General features: G+C 50.2%; 2 protein-coding genes across 4 annotated transcripts; one reads left to right on the top strand and one right to left on the bottom strand.

Moving 5' to 3' along the window:
• Positions 1-5,421: 5,421 nt before the first annotated feature.
• LOC100383268 (Serine/threonine-protein kinase WNK2) lies at positions 5,422-8,507 on the top strand. 3 transcript variants are annotated; one of them, XM_008653485.2, is made up of 5 exons: positions 5,422-6,113; positions 6,294-6,331; positions 6,455-7,073; positions 7,164-7,641; positions 7,761-8,507. In XM_008653485.2, exons 1-5 carry the CDS (start codon positions 6,009-6,011, stop codon positions 8,240-8,242), a joined length of 1,722 nt encoding a protein of 573 aa, XP_008651707.1. In that variant the 5' UTR covers positions 5,422-6,008; the 3' UTR covers positions 8,243-8,507.
• Positions 8,508-10,535: 2,028 nt separating this feature from the next.
• Positions 10,536-12,858, bottom strand: LOC100501715 (uncharacterized). The gene is made up of 2 exons (NM_001196385.1): positions 11,451-12,858; positions 10,536-11,360 (listed from the first exon to the last, which is right to left on the bottom strand). The coding sequence occupies exons 1-2, from the start codon at positions 12,370-12,372 to the stop codon at positions 11,320-11,322; spliced, it is 963 nt and encodes a 320-aa protein (NP_001183314.1). The 5' UTR covers positions 12,373-12,858; the 3' UTR covers positions 10,536-11,319.
• Between the last annotated feature and the right edge of the window lie 6,477 nt (positions 12,859-19,335).

The raw sequence follows: 19,335 nt of genomic DNA, 5'->3' as shown, positions 1-19,335 counted from the left end.
TTTGCGAGGAATCTCCACAACTTGGAGCCTCTCGCCCTTACACTTAAGATTCACAAAGAAATACGGAGTAAGGGAGAACTAGCAACGCACACAAGACTCAAAATCAGAGCAACAGCACGCACACAAGTCGCAACAAGAGCTCGCAACACAACTCAATGAGTTCACAACTCAACAAGAGCTCTAGATGCTATCACAATGAACCAAATGCGTGGAATCGATGTCTTGGTGCTTAGGAATGTTGTAGGAATGCTTGATGTACTCCTCCATGCGCCTAGGGGTCCCTTTTATAGCCCCAAGGCAGCTAGGAGCCGTTGAGAGCAATCCAGGAAGGCTGATCTTGCCTTCTGTCGACTGGCGCACCGGACAGTCCGGTGTACACCGGACACTGTCCGGTGCCCGATTTCTTTCCTTAAACGGCGCAGCCGACCGTTGCAGATCTGGGAGCCATTGGCGCACCGGACATGTCCGGTGCACACCGGACAGTCCGGTGCCCCCTTCCGACCGTTGGCTCGGCCACGTGTCCTGCGCAGATCGCGCGGCCGACCGTTGGCCCGGCCGACCGTTGGCTCACCGGACAGTCCGGTGCACACCGGACAGTCCGGTGAATTTTAGCCGTACGTCGTCGGCGAATTCCCGAGAGCGGCCACTTCGCTCGAGCCAGCCTGGCGCACCGGACACGGTCCGGTGCACCACCGGACACTGTCCGGTGCACCACCGGACAGTCCGGTGCCCCAGACCGAAACAGCCTTTTGGCTGTACACAGCCAACTCTTCTCTTTTCTTCTTCTTTCTGTTTCTCATACTTAGACAAGTATATTAGTACACAAAACCAATGTACTAAGACTTAGAAACATACCTTTGCTCTTGATTTGCACTTTGTCCATTCATGGGCATAGATTCACATTTAAGTACTTGTGTTGGCACTCAATCACCAAAATACTTAGAAATGGCCCAAGGGCACATTTCCCTTTCAACATCGTTGATGTCGTCCATTCAGCCTTCCAGCCTTTCAACTCACCTTTGGTGGACGAATTGAACCGAGCACTAGTTGAGATTGACGACCTCGCCAAGGATCTTGAAGACGTAGCAGTGCAAACTCAGTGGGAGGTAGAAAATATGGCTAACTATCAAGTAAACGAACATCCACGACAAGAGGAAGCAGTAGAGGAGCTTCTAATAGAAGATGGTTCAGAAGACGAGCTACTGATAGACGAAGAGTCACCAATTAACTATGAAGACCTTGTGGGCTACGACGATGGTCGTGACTACTCAACCGACGGCACATATCCCTACTAGTGTCTAGGTTTAACTTAAGTAGAAGTATTGTAGCATGTACGGTAACGACGTCTGTATGATGAAAACTAGGAAAGGTGGGAGGGTTGGTATGATCATGCTTTTGGGGGATTTGAATGTTCTGGTCTATGTAAACTGAAACCATTCCAGCTAGTACAATTATTCTGTTATGTTGGAGTATGTTCGCGTTACTTTATATCATGTTCAGTTCTGTTCATTTATATCATGTTTCATCTGCCTCTGTTGCATAGAATGGGAAGTGATTGGAACCAGGTGATGTCTCAATATGGAAGCTTCCTTATCCAGATTGACGAGCAGCCTATGGGAACTCAACATTCTGAATTTCCAGTTGATGGGCAAGCCGAAGGCTCAAGAACACCAGCTATTCCTAAGAAGCCAACTCAAAGAACAAAGCTAGCAAACTTCACTGCTGATGAGGACACTAGGGATGCCATGCTTGGCTTGCTGTAAGTTGCGATCCCATTATTAACACAGGGCAGAAACGTCAAGGATTTTGGAGTAGAATTACTGAAGCATACAACTCAAGACGAGGAACATTGCCCGAAAGGTCCATAAAATCTTTGATGAGTAGATGGGATACTATCAAAACACAGTGTTCCACTTTTGCTGGTTACATGATGGTAGTGCTCCGACAGAATCCTAGTGGACTCACTAACGTAGACAAGGTACATCTTTAATGTAACATTTTGACATAAATATTGTAGGTATTTAGAAGCATGTTCCTGCTGTAACCAGTTGTTTTATGTCGCAGACATCACTGGCAGCCTCTAGGTTTGCAGCTATTGAAAAGAAGCCTTTCCACTTTTTACATTGTTGGGCCATACTTAAGGATCAACCAAAATGGATGCACAACCACATGGGCCAACAAAATCAGCATGGCAACGCTAATCCCACCCATTCTAACACTGTCGATGTGGATGCAGAAGAATATGTACCATCTAGCTTCACATCGAAGAGGCCACTGGGTCGAGATTCTTCTAAGGAAAAGGCGAAGAGGACTAAATCTGTGGACACGTCTTCATCAGATTCTGAGTTCATGACACGCATGGGAGATCTTTCTTTGGAGCGTCTGTCAGTGTACAAAACAGTTGTTACAACTGAGGAAAAGAAGTTGGATTCAATGAACAAAAATGAGAGGCATAAATTGCTCCTAGAAAAGAAGAAGTTGAACCTAGAGAAATTAGGGCTTGAAAGGCAGAAACTAAAGGAGGACAAGGAAGAGGAGATCATGATCTTAAGCATGGATTTGAGCAAATGTAACCCTCTTCTCCGCAAGTACTATGAAGCCAAGCAACAAGAGATATTGGCTAGGGTTACTGGGTCAACATCTTCTGGCCTATGATGGTTGGTTACTTAATTTGTTTGTTTATCATTTCTAAATGAGGCGTACTCAGACTTGTTTCTGTGAGCTTGCTGTCGTCAGACCCAAATCTGGTTTGTACCAGATTGTTTTAGTACTTATTTGAACTATTTGTTTGCAACTATTTGTCATGGTTTGTACCTGAATGTTTTACTATATGTTTCTGAACTATTTGGTTTGAATAACTGTGAGCATGCTGTAGTTTTTTGTTTACCATTTGTACACACATGTGGTTGCATGATAGTACTACTTCTTGTTATTGAATTGAAAGAGCAGCATGACACCCTACGACAGACAGTACAGACAATAGACACTTCGATACTAGGACAAGGTAAACTAAGAAACATGTCTAGACAATAACAGTTGGACACTAGATAAGAACAGACATGACACAACTCGTTTCATTGCTTCCTATGCAACTCCGGATCCATGTCGCGCCCAGCGATGGTGTATCAGATCAACCTGAAGCTGAGTATATTTGTTGCGGTCTTTGAGTTGGTTGTACCTTTGATTGACGAAGTTGTTGCGCTCTTCCATTGAACCTTGACTTGTGTCTGCCAGCACTCCGATGTTTTCAAAGGTTGTGTTCAAAGACAATGGACCTTCGTCTTCTACTATCATGTTGTGCAATATTATGCAAGTTTTCATGATGTCCCCAATGTGTTCAGGACTCCAACCGTAAGCAGGGCCCCGCACCACACCCCATCTCTTCTGGAGTACACCGAAAGCTCATTCAATATCTTTTCGAGCAGACTCTTGAATTGTTGCAAAGTGTTGCGTTCTAACGTCGTAGGGATTACAGATTGTCTTCACAAATGCGGGCCAGTCAGGGTAAATCCCGTCTACTAGGTAATATCCCATATTGTACGTGTGACCATTCACAGTGAATGAAATAGGAGGTGTGTCACCGCTCAGATGCCTTTCGAAAAGGTTTGAACGGTGGAGAACGTTTATGTCGTTGCAGCTACCTGGCAGACCAAAATATGCATGCCATATCCACAGGTCATACGGCACAACAGCTTCCAAGATCATGGTAGGATGTTTACCACGTCCTGTAAACATGCCCTTCCATGAACTTGGGCAGTTACGCCACTCCCAATGCATGCAATCAACACTACCAAGCATACCAGGAAACCCACGTGACTCGCCAACTTGGAGAAGGCGTGCGATATCTTCTGCATTTGGTGCACGGACATAGTACGGAGCAAACGCGGTTTGGACGGCCGTGCAAAAGTGTTTCAATGCCTCATGAGCCGTGGATTCACCAATGCGTACGTATTCGTCCACGACATCAGCCGGAATACCGTAAGCAAGGATTCGAACAGCAGCAACAACTTTCTGTAGAGCAGAAAGACCAATCTCACCCGCACAGTTTGGACGCTGAATGAAGTATGGATCCACTTGTTGCACAACATCAACGAGGCGCTCAAACACATGGCGACGCATGCGGAACCTACCATACATTTCATGTGTCATAATAGGGGTCATAAAGTTATGTACATGGCAAAATGAATGTGGGAATTTGAAATACCTCCTACGAAATTGAGCATCCGTGTACACCGGGTGCGCTCCAAAGTAGTCCGCTCGGATTCTTGCATCGCCGCTCATGTGATCACGATGAATCCTAACACGCCCTGGAATCGAACCACCATGACGACGCTCGTTGCGTGCACGCCGCCTCCTATTGAGCATGTGCCTCGCCAACTCGAACTCTTCTTCTTCCTCTTCCATTTCTTCCATCAACCGCACAAGGAAATTGTTTTCTAAGTAGGGGTTCATGGTTGTGGAGTTTGCAAAGGCAAGGTTGAGTGAAGTATGCAAGGCTCACTCGGTATTTATAAAGGAAGTACGCTTCCGAGACAAGCCATACGGTTGTTGTGCAGGGGAAGCAAGGCCATGGCTTCTCGAAGAAGAGTTCTGGCTTACGGTGGAAGCTTGTCAATTTGAAAACATATTTTCGTACCGATAATATACTATGCGGCGCTTTATCGACAACAATTACACAACAACAAAACAAGCAATGTAATTAATATTGATAATTCGAATTTATTAATTTAGAAATTAATAATTACATTTTTGACGCATCATTTGTGTAGCGTGGAATGGAAAGAAAACAAAGAAAAATGAAAAAAATTGGAAAAGGGAATCTGTTAACACTGTAGCTGTAGGGGACGGAATTTAGAGGACGCTGCTGGAGACTGAGAATATATAGATGACAGAATCTTTTAGAGTGTTCTGTAAAGGACAGAGAATATTCCTTTAGGGGACAGAATTTAGGGGATGCTGCTGGAGACAGTCTAAGAGTAAAGTCAGTAGCATAGCGCTTCTATCGGCTCCTCTATTTTTTCTTATACATCATTCGAAACACACATGATAGAAACTACTTTACCAAACAAATTGCAAAACGGTTCTGGTTCCTCCAGAAAAGCCAGAAAGTCAGAGGAGACAGAGCCGGAACTATTTCCAGAGGAGTCAGAGCCATGCTAAAGGGAGTCTTAGTCGTTTTTGTCACATGATTTCTCGATTCTTGTGTCTAAACCTGTCCTAAGTTTAGGACTCGCTCCTTTTACTCCCTATCTCACTGTTCAGCTTGCTTACTTGCTCTAGATAGGCTTTGGTAGGTTTTGACACGCCCTTGCAATAAATAAACTGAACAAATAAATTAGTGAACTGCCGAGTAGCTGACCATGGGGATCTACACCCAATAATCTCAGTAAAAACAAGTGCGTCGTCGAGCCAATCCAAGCCAGTACAGCAGATTCTTGTTGCTGGCTGCACCTGCACGAGGTCCCGCCGGGGCCGGCTCAGGGATTCCACGCCGTGAGCCGACCGCCTTATCGTCACCATCTTCTTCGGTCCGGTCCCAGCCAAACCTTCCTCTTCTTCGGTCTCCTCGTCGCCATCTCGTTTGTGGCCGCCACCGCGCCCCATCCCTACCCTACCCGGGACATACATTTGCTATTTAAAAGCCTAGCGACAGAGCCGAGTGTGCCTCTGCTTCCTCCTCCCTCCCCCCCTCGTCTGCCCTCGAGATCCCACACCGCGCGCGTGCCACGTTGTCTTCGTCCTCTGCGCGCCTTCGGTCACCCCGCCGCCTGTACTGTACATGCGGTAGTACGGCGCAGGAACAAGAAGGATTTGCCAGCATGAGCGGGGAGCTGCAGGTGCATGCATCTATCGTTGGGTTCTTGGCTTGGTTGGGGGGTGAACTGAGTCTGGATGCGCCGAACGGGATGTTGGGGGAGGCGAGAGTGAGAGCACGGTCGCTCGCTTGAGGTGCGGCGCCGTCTGCCGTGCGGTGTCGTGGCGGTCTAGTAGAGGAAGCTAGGAAGAGGATGATGGGAGCTCTGCAGCTGCAGAGCAATGGCGACGGCGCTGCTGAGGGACTCTTACCGGACCCGGGCTACGTCGAGGTTGATCCTACCGGGAGGTATGGCAGGGTAAGGTCGATCGTATTCGTATTCGTATTCCTATCTCCGCTCGCCTTCCTAGCTCTTCCTCCTTGCTCGTCTTCTTCTTCCTCTTGTCGACATGCTCCGTCGTGGACTCGTGGTCGATCGTGGTACTAATAAATCTTGCTTCTCTCCTCTGTTCCGAACCATCGACTGACTGGACTGCAGTACAACGAGATTCTCGGCAAGGGGTCCTCAAAGACTGTGTAAGAAGTTCGATCATCTCCATCGTCGATTCCCAAATCCTAACAAGCGTCGTCGTGGTGCGTGGCACTGATTGCTGTTCCTGCGTGTGTCCGTCCATGCCGTGGCGACCATGGCGCAACCAGGTACCGGGCCTTCGACGAGCACCGGGGCATGGAGGTGGCGTGGAACCAGGTGCAGCTGCACGACTTCCTGCGCGGCCCGGCGGAGCTGGAGCGCCTCTACGGCGAGATCCACCTGCTCAAGTCCCTCCGCCACCGCGCCGTCATGCGGCTCCACGCGTCCTGGGCCGACGCCGCCGCGCCCCGCCTCGCCGTCAACTTCGTCACCGAGCTCTTCACCTCCGGCACGCTGCGCCAGTACCGCCTCCGGCACCCGCGGGCCGGCGCCGCCGCGGTCCGGCGCTGGTGCCGGCAGATCCTCGACGGCCTCGCCTACCTCCACGCGCGCGGCGTCATCCACCGCGACCTCAAGTGCGACAACATCTTCGTCAACGGCAGCCAGGGCCAGGTCAAGATCGGCGACTTCGGCCTCGCCACCGTGGCCCGCCGCCGCGGCTCGCCGCACGCGGCGCGCTGCGTCGTGGGCACGCCGGAGTTCATGGCGCCCGAGGTGTACGCGGAGGGCTACGACGAGCGCGCCGACGTCTACTCGTTCGGCATGTGCGTCCTCGAGATGGTCACGCTCGAGTACCCCTACAGCGAGTGCGTGCACCCCGTGCACATCTACAAGAAAGTCACCTCCGTAAGAAATTGCCTTCGTTCCGTTCTACAGATTACTCTTTTTTTTCTTTCATCCATCGATTGATTGATCAACTGCTGTTTCTCTGGGCAGGGGATAAAGCCGGCGGCTCTGTACAAGGTGAAAGACCCCGCGGTGAGGCGGTTCATCGACAGGTGCCTGGCGCCGGCGTCGCGGCGGCCGAGCGCGGCCGAGCTGCTCAGCGACCCGTTCCTGCAGCTGGAAGACGGCTGCGGCCTCGGCTACGGAGACGACGCGGACTACAGCGCCATGTACAACTACCTGCACCAGCCCGCGTGCCTGGACCACCACCACCATGCCGGCAGCATTGGCTCCACGGCGAGCAACGGGGTGGTGTCCAATGGCGGCGGCGGCGGCGGCGGCAGATGGGACGACGAGTCCGAGGACGAGGACGACGATGGCAGCATGTTCCAAGGCATCGACCAGCTGTTCAACGAGCACGAAGACGACGAGCTGCACGTTGCTGGTGTCGACATCACCATCAAGGGCAAGAGGATGCAGGACGGACGCATCTTCCTCCGGCTGCGTATCGCCGACAAAGATGGCACAGGTGATGGCACTCTCGCTCTGACCATTGAACGTTGAAAAAAAGAAAGAAAGAAACATCTTGTTTTCAACGCAATGCGCGGAGAGACCTTAATTTTCTTGTTCATTATTATACTTATACAGGGAGGGTCCGGAACATCTACTTCCCCTTCGACGCGGACGCGGACACGGCGCTGAGCGTGGCCACCGAGATGGTTGCGGAGCTGGACATCACCGACCACGAGGTGACCCACATCGCCGAGATGATCGACGGCGAGGTGGGCGCGCTGCTGCCGCACTGGAGGCCGGGTCCTGGCATGGACGACGACGACGGCGGCGGCGCCGGTCCGGACACGTCGGGCGCTACCGACCGCTGCAAGAACTGCCGGTCCAGCGCGTCCTCCGCCGGGTCGCTGGACGACTACATGTCGGCGGCGGCGGCGGCGCGGCGCGGCTGCCGGTGCGCGGAGCTGCACGGCCGGTTCGAGGAGATCACGTTCCAGGCCGACGAAGAGCAGGTGCGGTTCCAGGGCTCTGGGTGCAGCTCCGACGACGGAGGCGGGCAGGCTGAGCAGTGCGCCGGGGACGGAGGCAGTACTGTAACTGAACGTTCAGACCAGCCATGACCTGGTTCCTCGCAGGAGCAACTCCTGTTTTAAAAATCTGAAAATGTCACCAGTGCAGCCGCACAGCTGCTTGTAAGTGAACTTTTTTGTGGCTCTGGTTGAGCATACGATCGTTAAGACGGATATAGTTTGAAGTTTCAACAGGCAGGTGCTTTCCCTGATCTTTGTTGTTGTTTTTTTTTCCACTCTAAAACTGTTTTGTAGAACTCACACAGAATGACAGAATAGTGTATTATAAATAGATAACCAAAGACAGTTGGATATTCGAGATCATCTATCTATCTATTTATCCATGACCCTATTCAGTGATCCGTCCCAAAAAGTAGCACCGAGAGGGACATGCATGCTTAGCTGACATGCAGAAAAAAAGCATCCCTGAGCTGCCATATGAAAGATGGCAAGTTGGATGCCTTTGTGTGTATATATATGCACTAGATTAGGCAGGAAGAAAAGCTAGAGAAAGAAAGGCCCTGTTCCAAAGCTGCATCCCAGGACCAAACAAACTGGGCGCTGAACCCTTCTTCCGTTCCCTGTACAGCTACAGCCCTAGTGGAAGCAAGCCTAGATACGATTGTGACATATATGCCTGATTGCCTGGGGGGAAAATAATATATACCAACCATGCAAACCTGCAAATTGCTAGCTACTGGGGGGGGGGGGGGGGGGGGGGTATCCACTGATGGTTTCTTTTTCTCACACAAAATCCCAATTTGGTCAGTTGGAAGCCCAGTGCTGCACAGAGGGATATGCTATTGTTTCATCAGTTGGACCAAAAGAACTAGGGAAAGATGGCCACCTTCTAAATAGGGTGTTCTTGCATGTTTTTTATTATTTTTTTTGGCTCAAGTATAGCGCTAGCAGATGAAAGGCGGTGCCAGGTTAGTTGCATAGGTTTTAACCAAGCTTGGGTTTCAAAATGGGCTAGATGTGTTGCGTGCAGTGCAGATAAGAAGGGGCCGCCTTGCCAGCAAAAACCGAACAGGATCGAAACTGGCAAGGTTTGGCATGTCACATGTGGCGCTACTCTTGCTCTTGGGCATCAAAACCGAACAGGACAAAGACAACAGCTTCTATAGATGCTCCTAGTTTCCTGGGAATATTTATTATAGCTAGCTGCTTACCGTAGTCTAAAGAAGAATATGACGGAATCCAGATCTGCAGCCTGTACTGTAGGCCTGGCCTGCCACAATCTAAGGGTAAAGGGGGGGCTTCTTCTGGAAGTAGGAGCAACGGGTCCCCATCCAGAGGATACTGTATGGAGACGGATCGGCGATCCTGGCTTTTTATGGGTGCAGATCTAAAGATGCAGAGAATTAAAATCCATGAAGGCACAACAAGGTGCACGCACGCATCAATCGGCACAAAATGTACGAAAGATGTGGTGGCACTCACTTTCCTTGCAATAATTCTCCTGCATCTTTTATTGTTCATTCATTTCCCCTCTTTCACATGTTGCGAATTAGACATGTGAACCATGAATGAGTAATTCTCTGCAGAGGAACCTGAAAGAAAAAATAAAAAATAAAAATAGGCTACACCACACATCCCAGTAATTCTCGAGTCCGTCAAAGATTTGTGCTTGAGTGCAGATCGTCTAGCTAATGGCTCGGTGGGTGATTGCAGTTTCTGAAGGTGCGGCTGCATGCATGTGCGTGAGGAATGAATGATTGGGCAGCTGAGAGCAACCTTGCTTTGAACAGGAAGGCAGGCAGCCATTGTTTTCAGATAAGCATCAAGGCGACATCAGGCGTGCATGCGTGTTAGGTTTCGGTGGTAGGGGACGAAACGAAAGGCATGCCTGCCGCACTGGGCTCAATAACTCGCCTCGTCCAATGGCCATGTGTGGGCTGAAGGTCACTGTTCTGGCTTTCTGCAGACCTGGTGGTCTAGGTTCTGCTGCCGGTGCCCAATCATTTGTGGCGATGAGCTACTACAGCAAGGAACTGCATGTTCTGGAGGTTTTCATTTGTCGCAAAAAAAGTTGCGAGGAATTAATTTATTCAGTTTGTTGCTGGATTGTTTCTCATGAAGAAAAACAAAAAATTTCTGTCGTCAGTATAGGTTGTGCAGCTCTTTGACCAGGTTGCCATAAATAATTGAGCACCGGCAGGAAGAAAAAAAAACTAGACAGACATAAGTGATATCTTATATATCTACTCCCTCCGTTTCGTTTTAGTTATCGCTGGATAGTGCAAAATTGAACTATCCAGCGACAACTATAAAGAAACGGAGGGAGTATAACACAGTTGGGTGCAAAAGATGCTAGGATGACGTACAGTTGGATGGTTCTTCTCCTTTGCAGATAATGCCATGACCCACTGTTTCTACTGCAACCACAAGAAAAGAATGGCCTCCCTGACAATTTAAAGCCTGTGAAGGTTGCTGGAGCGAAGATTCTTCAGCGCCACTGATAATCGGGCCCAATCTCTACAAAATCGTTCCAAGATTACACTACCTTTTCTACCAGCCTTCAGCCCAAAGTGTCTAAGGATTTTTGTGAAGACACACACACACACAAAAAAAAAACAAGTACAAGATATGATGGCGATTTGAATTTAAGAATTTCCATCAAGGCTGGCCAGCTATCTTAAGAGTCCTTCAAGGTGAGATAGCTCTCCACTTGATTTGTAAAGAGCTAATGCATCTTCAACCCTTCCATTCTTAAAGTAGCCATCAAGCCAATGGAGACCATATGATCAAGTTGCTTAATGGACTCATCCACCTTCACATGGAAGCAATATCCATTTATCAGTATATTATATGAAATAACATCTGGTTTCACACCAGGGCGTATAGCCAGATCAAAGAAATCCTGTGCTTCCACAACACTTCCTTGCATTGGTTGTCCGTTATTGTGTTCAAGAATATGCAATCAGCATTGGATGGATGCCCCTATTGATCATTTCAAAAGTCAGTCCCCAACCTTCTTCCATTCACCAATGGTACAGAGACCATGTATTAGTGAGGTAAAACATACGATGTCAGGAGACAACCCTTCACTGACCATGCATCTGATTGAAATGGTACACATCATCCTCCACCCTGCCTGTCTTGCAAAGAATGTCAATTACCGTGCTTTAGCTGACTAAATTTGGCCTCAAACCATTCTGTCGCATCTCTGCAAACACAGCCATTGCCTTATCTACTGTTTCATGTTTAGCGTATGCATAAATCAAGATGTTGAAGACACGATGTTCAATTGGAATACCGTCTCGAATCATCAAATCAAGAAGATCATGCATATCAACAAGAGCTCCTTTGGTGGCGTACCCATGAAGCAAGCTGCAGTAGGTGGTAGCATTGGGTTTTTGACCCCTCCGAACCATTGAATCAAAGATACTCCTAGCTTCTGCGCATCTTCCAATCTTGCAGTAATAGTCAATCAGCATATTGTAAGTGACAACATTCAGTTGAAGACCACCTCCAGACATCTTTTTGAGTAGTCTCACTGCCTCTACCAACTGTCCTAAAGAGCAATATCCATGGATCAAGCTGTTATATGGCCTAGTATTTGGCATAACACCTTTATAAAGCATCTGTTGTAGGGATGCTTCAGCCTTGTCCATTGCTTGAGCCTTGCACAGGCCATCAATGACTGAGCTGTATGTCACAAGATCAGGTGGAAACCCCTGGCCCGGCATTTCATGAAACAGGAAGTAAGCTTTGTCGACCTCACCTTCTTTAAAGAGGCCATCAATGACTATGTTATATGACACCACGTCGGGAGAACAGTTGTATCCGCCATTGGCCGTCATGTGAAGCAGCAGCTCAAGAGCCTCTTGACTCTTCTTCTCGGCGCAGAGCCCCTTGATAAGAGCATTGTAAGAGAAAACATCAGGCGTATAGCCAAGCTCCGGCATCCGTCGGAACACCATATCCATCGCGTCACCAGTCCTCTTGCCATCACAGAGACCCTTGATTAGCTGGTTGAGGACCACGTTCTGCACCCTCCATCCTGTCCTGAGGAACAGGCCAAAGGCAGCGAAGGCGAGGTCCAAACGCCCAACATTGCAGAAGCAGCGGATGAGGATATCAGCGAGGTCCAAACGCCCAACATTGCAAAAGCAGCGGATGCGGATATCAAAGGCGCAAGCGTTGGTGGCCATCATATTGACGCGGGACCGGGCCATGGTATTGAAAAGGGACACCGCGAACGCGGCGCTCTGGCCTATAGGACAGTAGTGAAGGCGTGCACCGAGGCCTGTCTGGCCTGAGGAAGCAATTCATCGAACAGGTTGAGCGCGTCCTCTCGGCTGAGGCTTCTGGAGCGGTGCCGCTCTAGGATGATCCGCTCCAGCTCCTAGCACGTGCGGCGGCCAGAGCTGCCCCCTCGCCACATGCCTTGTAGGCTTGTACTCCTGTGTGGTGGGAGCGGCGGTGGAGTGGATGGGCCGAACGGCGCGGCACAGCGCAGCCAGCGAGCAACTGGGCGGCACAATGGTTGCGTGATGCACCTCCGCACCAGCCGTGGTCCCGTGAATCAGCGGCGTGCACGATTTGAAACGGCAGGAAGCTGGGATGGCGAGCGAGGTGCACTCGCCATGTTTGCCGAGCGGGAGATCGGGGGTATGCGAAATTGGGAATCGAGGTGCATGCGTCATGCGTGTATGGTGCTGTTCGAGGCGTCCTCGGTACTAGGATTAATTTGTCCTCTATAGGCTGATTTGGTGATTAGGAATCCCTATGGACTAGTTTGGGAGCCACAAAACCGGAGGGGATTGGAGTGGCTAAAATTCCCTCCTTATATAATTTTGAATAAAGAGGGGATTTTAGCCACACCAATCCCCTCCGGTATTTGGACTCCCAAACTAGGCCTAGAGGATCCATGAGTCCTCTTTAATTCAATTTTAAATAGCAAGAGGATTTTTTTCCTTTCGGGATCCTCGATCACCAAATCAGCCTTATAGGTGTACATTTGTGTCGTGTCACGGTTCAGGCACGAAATAGTTTAGTGCCGGGCCGGGTTTGGACCGAGGTCACGGCCTATGGGCGGGCACGAGCACGACCTGTTTAAGGCAGACACGAAATGGCCCATATATCTATACTATATTTAAAACACCAGTTTCAACAGTCGTCACGCGTCATTTTTTACAAATAACACCTCACAGCTATTTCAAATTAATCTGCTGCATTTCAAATTAATCTGTTGTATGACTATACTATATTTAAAACATCAGTTTCAACGGTCGTCCTGTATAATTTTTTTACAAATAACCCCTCACATCTATTCCAAATTAATCCGCTGCACGCCTATAGATGGCCAAACGACGGCCCGACACGGGCCAGACGCCCGCAGGCCACAACTCTGGCCCAAGCATGTCATGCCGGCCTACTGACTATGTCGGGCTAACGTCGGCACATTTGATTTCGAACCCATGCCCTATAATGGAAGAATGGCAAGAGACATTGGATGAAGCTGTCTAACCAGTAGAACATCATGCTCAGATGTTTTTAATATTAAATATAAATTGTATATATGTATATACTTTTTTTGTAAAATAAAAATATATAATCGTGTCGGGCCAGACCAGCACTACGGACCGAGGTTACAACCCAAGCACGGACTACGTTCTTGACTCTTGCAAACTCTTGCAAGCATTAGGTCGTTTCTAAGATCACATTGGCGCAATGGACTCTATGGTGTTTGAGGTTACTGGATGGAGCAACAATGATTTGTCACACTAACAGTAAAATGAAAAATTATTTGTTGGTTTAAATGTTAGTAATTGCTACGAATTAGCATAATTTATATAGAGTGCATCCAGTTTTTATTGATGTCTGACTTTAGCAATCACTCCATATTTTGATCTATCTTTTTATAAGTTTGTGTTCATGCGACTTATTTTAGAAACTTGAGCTCACAAACTTTTCTTAGTTGGTCTCTGTATGGTGGAATTATATTATTTTATATTTTTTGTCCGTTCAGTCAGTCGTTGTGAACTCTCTTCTAATCGCTCACTTCATTTATCGTGTTGTACCAAGACATATTGCATGGAGTAAACAATAACATCAGTTAACCAAATCAAAAAAATTATACGGAGAGCGGAGACAATAAATAAAAAATCTTAATTTTTTTGGTGGATAGTTTACGTGGGTATTGTTGTAAGCCGTCGCAACGCACGGCAACCACTAGTATTTATTAAAATCACATTTCATTCCACACTTTCATGTACTTGATAAAGAACACAAAGCTAGAGATAATGTTAGTTAGATGTTTTTTGTAGCTTTGAATTAGAGCATGTGATGTAATTTTATTTTTGTTATGAACATTAGATAATGAACTGAACTTACGAACTTTATATAGAGCTGATTATACTCTTTTTTTTTCTAACAAAATGATTTGTAAACAAGGTAGTCATTACATAGCTCTAGTAACTTAATACAAATATTAAGTTTACTTTAGGTCAAATTTATTTGTCTTATCTTTTATTTGTTTTATTAAATTTGTTTTAAATTTCGGGCTCTGATGTGAATTTTGGGCCATGATGCGAATTTCGGGCCAAAAACTGAATTTCGGGCCGCCCGAAATGAGCCCGGCACGTTTAATCAATTATGGGCCGGGTCGTGGGCTGAGGGCTAGACCTGTGGGCCAGCCCGACACGACCCGAAATTCAAATAATACGGGCCTTTTCGGGCTTGAGCTGGGCCGGGCCGGGCGGCCAGAATGTACACCTATATTGCCGTCGCGAGAAAGACGAAAATGGTGTTGCCCGGACTCGAACCGAAAACTTTAAACCAGTTTGGGCCATAGGCCCACTTGGACTATTTAGCCGAAACTTTAATTTTTACTATTTGTTGTAACAAATTAATAGAATAAAGTTCTTTTATATCTTTGTATCTCTTGTGTTTGTGAGTTAAGAAGCATTAGACTATATTCAGTAGCAAATGATTCGTAACACGTTATCAACATGATAGCTCTTACAACGGAGTTCACAAAGCAGTGGAGGTAAGTTCACTTCACCGTAAGAAGTTTATGGCCATGTTTAGTTTGCTGTCTAAGTTGCCACACTTTGTCTAACTTTTATGTTTAAGGTTAGTTTTTCAATTCAGACGACTAACTTTAAGCAAAATATGCACAGTTAGCCACGAACCAAACATGCTCTATGTATTTTTTTTATCCCTCCTCTTTGTTCGGGCATAAACACAAATGCATGTATGAAAAAAACATCTCTTTAGCAGATTTAATCGCCGGCTTGAAGCCGAATGAGATGCAAAACAAACAGAATCAAGAAATAAAAAGCGACATCCATCCTATCAAAGGAATAGTTTTTAGATAGAAAGGAATAGGGACATGTTGTCATCCTTTTTCCTTACATGGCGGTAAGACCAGCCAAGCATGAGCTTGTGAGAACTTTGGTCACACAAGCCACCATGTGTTGCGCATGCTAGCAACCACCGCTCGACGGGACGTAGATCGTCGTTGCGAGCAGGTATGAGCGAATGCGTGGGCCCTGTCCCCGCTGTTGCCTCATTACAGGAGAGCACGGACCCTGCCGCCGCCTCGCAGGCGAGCACGCAGGTCGGCCGCTGCTGCCACCACTCCGTGGGCGCGCGAGCGTGCAGCACCAACCGCCGTCACGCGGCTGAGGGCGCGCGGACGTGCGCCGCCGCGACCACAACGCGCACGGGCAAGCACCACCGCAGCCCAGCACGCGACGGTGGGCGCCGCCGCCGAACAAGCGTGTGCGAGCACAGCCTTCAAGCCCTGCGCGGACGCTGCTTCGATCAGTAATAGAAGAGAGAGAAGGAGATGTAGCACGAGCAGGCACCGAGGCAGGGAGGCTGTGCATCCACTATACGGGAGCGGGCGCAGTCGCCGTCACGCCGGCACCACGGCCAGGCGGCCATGGCCAGGAGGGCGTGCGAGCGGACGCCACCGCGCCAGCACCAAGGGCGTGCGGGCGAGCGGGCGTCGTCGCGGGCGTGGCCAGGCAGGCGAGCGACCACCGTCGTAGCTGCCAGCGCGTGCACGATGGAGATGGAGTTGGTCCGATCTGGAAACTGAAAGAGAGAGAAGAATGAGGATGACGGCTGCTATGGGAATCCTAAATGGCGCCCCTCTCATATATAGGCCGAAATAGGTTGGGCCTCGTAGGCCTTGCAAAACTAAAATAAGGAGTTATGCCTTTTTGTAATATCTCTTAATTTATAGAAAAAGTTTAAAATAACCATGAAAATGTTGAAAATTGATGAGAAATTTTTTCATACAAATAAAGGAATTGGGATCAGAATTATTTGCTATTTATACATTTGAATATTGTACTATTTATTTAGCATGTTATTATAATTATGATTTATGAATTTGTATTTAAAGTGCCATAGGAAATTACAAGAAGTAATTTTCCTCATTTTATAGATGTATATTTTTTTAGTAATGTTTTAAAAAATGAACGAAGGCCTAGAATACTTAGTATTCTAAATTTACAAGAAGTAAATCTTGAAGCACATAATGAAATACCTAGAAAGGATATCACATGAAGCATTCCACATTGCATCCTGTGCATATGATATTAAGCACATTGTATGTAGTGCATATTAGCAAAAAGTGCATTACATACTATGTGTCGGGGACCATAATTAGGGGTACCCTCAAGACGCCTAATTCTCAGCTGGTAACCCCCATCAGCATAAAGCTGCAGAGGCCTGATGGGTGCGATTAAGTCAGGGATCAGTCCATACGAGTGACTCGATCACGCTTCACCCGAGTCTAGCCTCGGACTCGGGCAGCCGACCTCGAGGGACTTCCGTCTCGCCCGAGGCCCCCCCTTTTAACGGCGGACACATCTCCGGCTCGCCCGAGGCCTTGGCTTCGCTAAGAAGCAACCCTGACTAAATCGCCGCACCAACCGACCGAGTTGCAGGGGCATTTAACGCAAAGGTGGCCTGACACCTCTATCCTGACGCATGCCCCCCGGCAGAGCCGAAGTGACCGCCGTCACTCCGCTGCTCCACTGACCGGTCTGACAGAAGGACAGCGCCGCCTGCGCCACTCCGACTGCGGTGCCACTCGATAGAGTGAGTCTGACAGGCAGTCAGGCCTCGCCAGGGGCGCCATAGGGAAATCCGCTCCGCCCGACCCCAGGGCTCGGACTCGGGCTAAGACCCGGAAGACGGCGAACTCCGCTCCGCCCGACCCCAGGGCTCGGACTCGGGCTAAGACCCGGAAGACGGCGAACTCCGCTCCGCCCGACCCCAGGGCTCGGACTCGGGCTCAGACCCGGAAGACGGCGAACTCCGCTCCGCCCGACCCCAGGGCTCGGACTCGGGCTCGGCCCCGGAAGACGACGAACTCCGCCTCGCCCGACCCCAGGGCTCGGACTCCGCCCTGGCCTCTGCCGAACGACTTCCGCCTCGCCCAACCCAGGGGCTCGGACTCGACCTCGGCAACGGAAGACAGATTCGACCCCAGCTTCGGAGGAGCCCCCACGTCGCCCAGCCTCGGGCGCGGGCCCGCCACGTCAACAGGGAGCGCCATCACCACTCTACCCCAAGCCAACTCGGGCCGCAGAGAACAAGACCGGTGTCCCATCTGACCTGCTCCGCCAGATAGGCAATGATGGCGCCTCCCAAGCTCCATGACGGCGGCGGCTCTCAGCTCTCTTACGGAAGCAGGTGGACGTCAGCAAGGACTCGACCGCTCCGACAGCTGTCCTTCCGCCAAGCTCCGTTGCTCCTCCGACAGCCACGACATCACGCCAGCAGGGTGCCAAGATCTCTCCGGCTGCCACATTGGCATGTACTTAGGGCGCTAGCTCTCCCTCCGCTAGACACGTAGCACTCTGCTGCACCCCTCATTGTACACCTGGATCCTCTCCTTACGACTATAAAAGGAAGGACCAGGGCCTTCTTAGAGAAGGTTGGCCGCGCGGGACCGAGGACGGGACAGGCGCTCTCTTGGGGCCGCTCGCTTCCCTCACCCGCGTGGACGCTTGTAACCCCCCTACTGCAAGCGCACCCGACCTGGGCGCGGGACGAACACGAAGGCCGCGGGACTTCCACCTCTCTCACGCCCGTCTCCGGCCACCTCGCCTCTCCCCCCTTCGCGCTCGCCCACGCGCTCGACCCATCTGGGCTGGGGCACGCAGCACACTCACTCGTCGGCTTAGGGACCCCCCGGTCTCGAAACGCCGACAGTTGGCGCGCCAGGTAGGGGCCTGCTGCGTGTTGACGAACAGCTTCCCGTCAAGCTCCAGATGGGCAGTCTCCAGCAACCTCTCCGGCCCGGGACGGTGCTCCGTTTCGGGAGTCTTGAGTTCATGTCCTTCGACGGCAGCTACGACATGATACTCCTTCCACCGCCGTGCGACAACGACAATGGCGGCCGACAACCCGCCCGCCGGCGGAGGAATCGACGACATCTTCCCCGCGTGGTGGAAGAACAACATTCGAGCTCGCTCTGTCCTCTCCCCCGCCAACGGAGGAGGAGGCGGGGCAACCAAGGCCAAGCGGGAGGCCGCGCTTCGCCGGCCGTCGAGCGAATCGACGCCCCCGACGCCCAGACGGAAGGCACGCCGGGCGTCGACCTCGCGTTCGAGACGAAGGCAAGCGTCGTCCCCCCGCGACACGCTGATCCCGAGCAAGAAGACGACGCCAGCGCGCTCGCGGAAAGCTTGCAGGACGTCGCCCTTGTACCTGAGATGACGGCGCAACCAGTCCCCGATGTGACTACGTCGCTCCGCGTTGACCAAAAGGTACTGACTAATCCCCATCTTACGTCATTTCGACTCGGCCTCAACCCGCCTAGCAACCTTGCTTTGGCGGGCGCTCTCATTGAGGTGAGTGCAACCCCACTGGGGTTTCGTATGCGGTCGCCTTGGGACCGGTTGACGGACGTCTCAACCTACGGGCCCTCTGGGTCCGAGGAAGATGACGATCCCAGCATCTGTTGGGATTTCTCTGGACTTGGCAACCCCAGTGCCATGCGGGACTTCATGACCGCATGTAACTACTGCCTCTCCGACTGTTCCGACGGAAGCCGCAGCCTTGACAACGAGGGCTGCGGCCCAAGCCGCGAATGTTTCCACATCGAGCTAGGGGATCCCTCCGAAGGCAACCATCTCGGCATGCCAGAGGACGGTGATCTTCCTAGGCCG

Source organism: Zea mays, chromosome 7 (assembly GCF_902167145.1).
Source record: "Zea mays cultivar B73 chromosome 7, Zm-B73-REFERENCE-NAM-5.0, whole genome shotgun sequence".
Taxonomy (NCBI): Eukaryota; Viridiplantae; Streptophyta; class Magnoliopsida; order Poales; family Poaceae; genus Zea; species Zea mays.
This window is presented reverse-complemented; position numbering and strand designations above follow the sequence as displayed.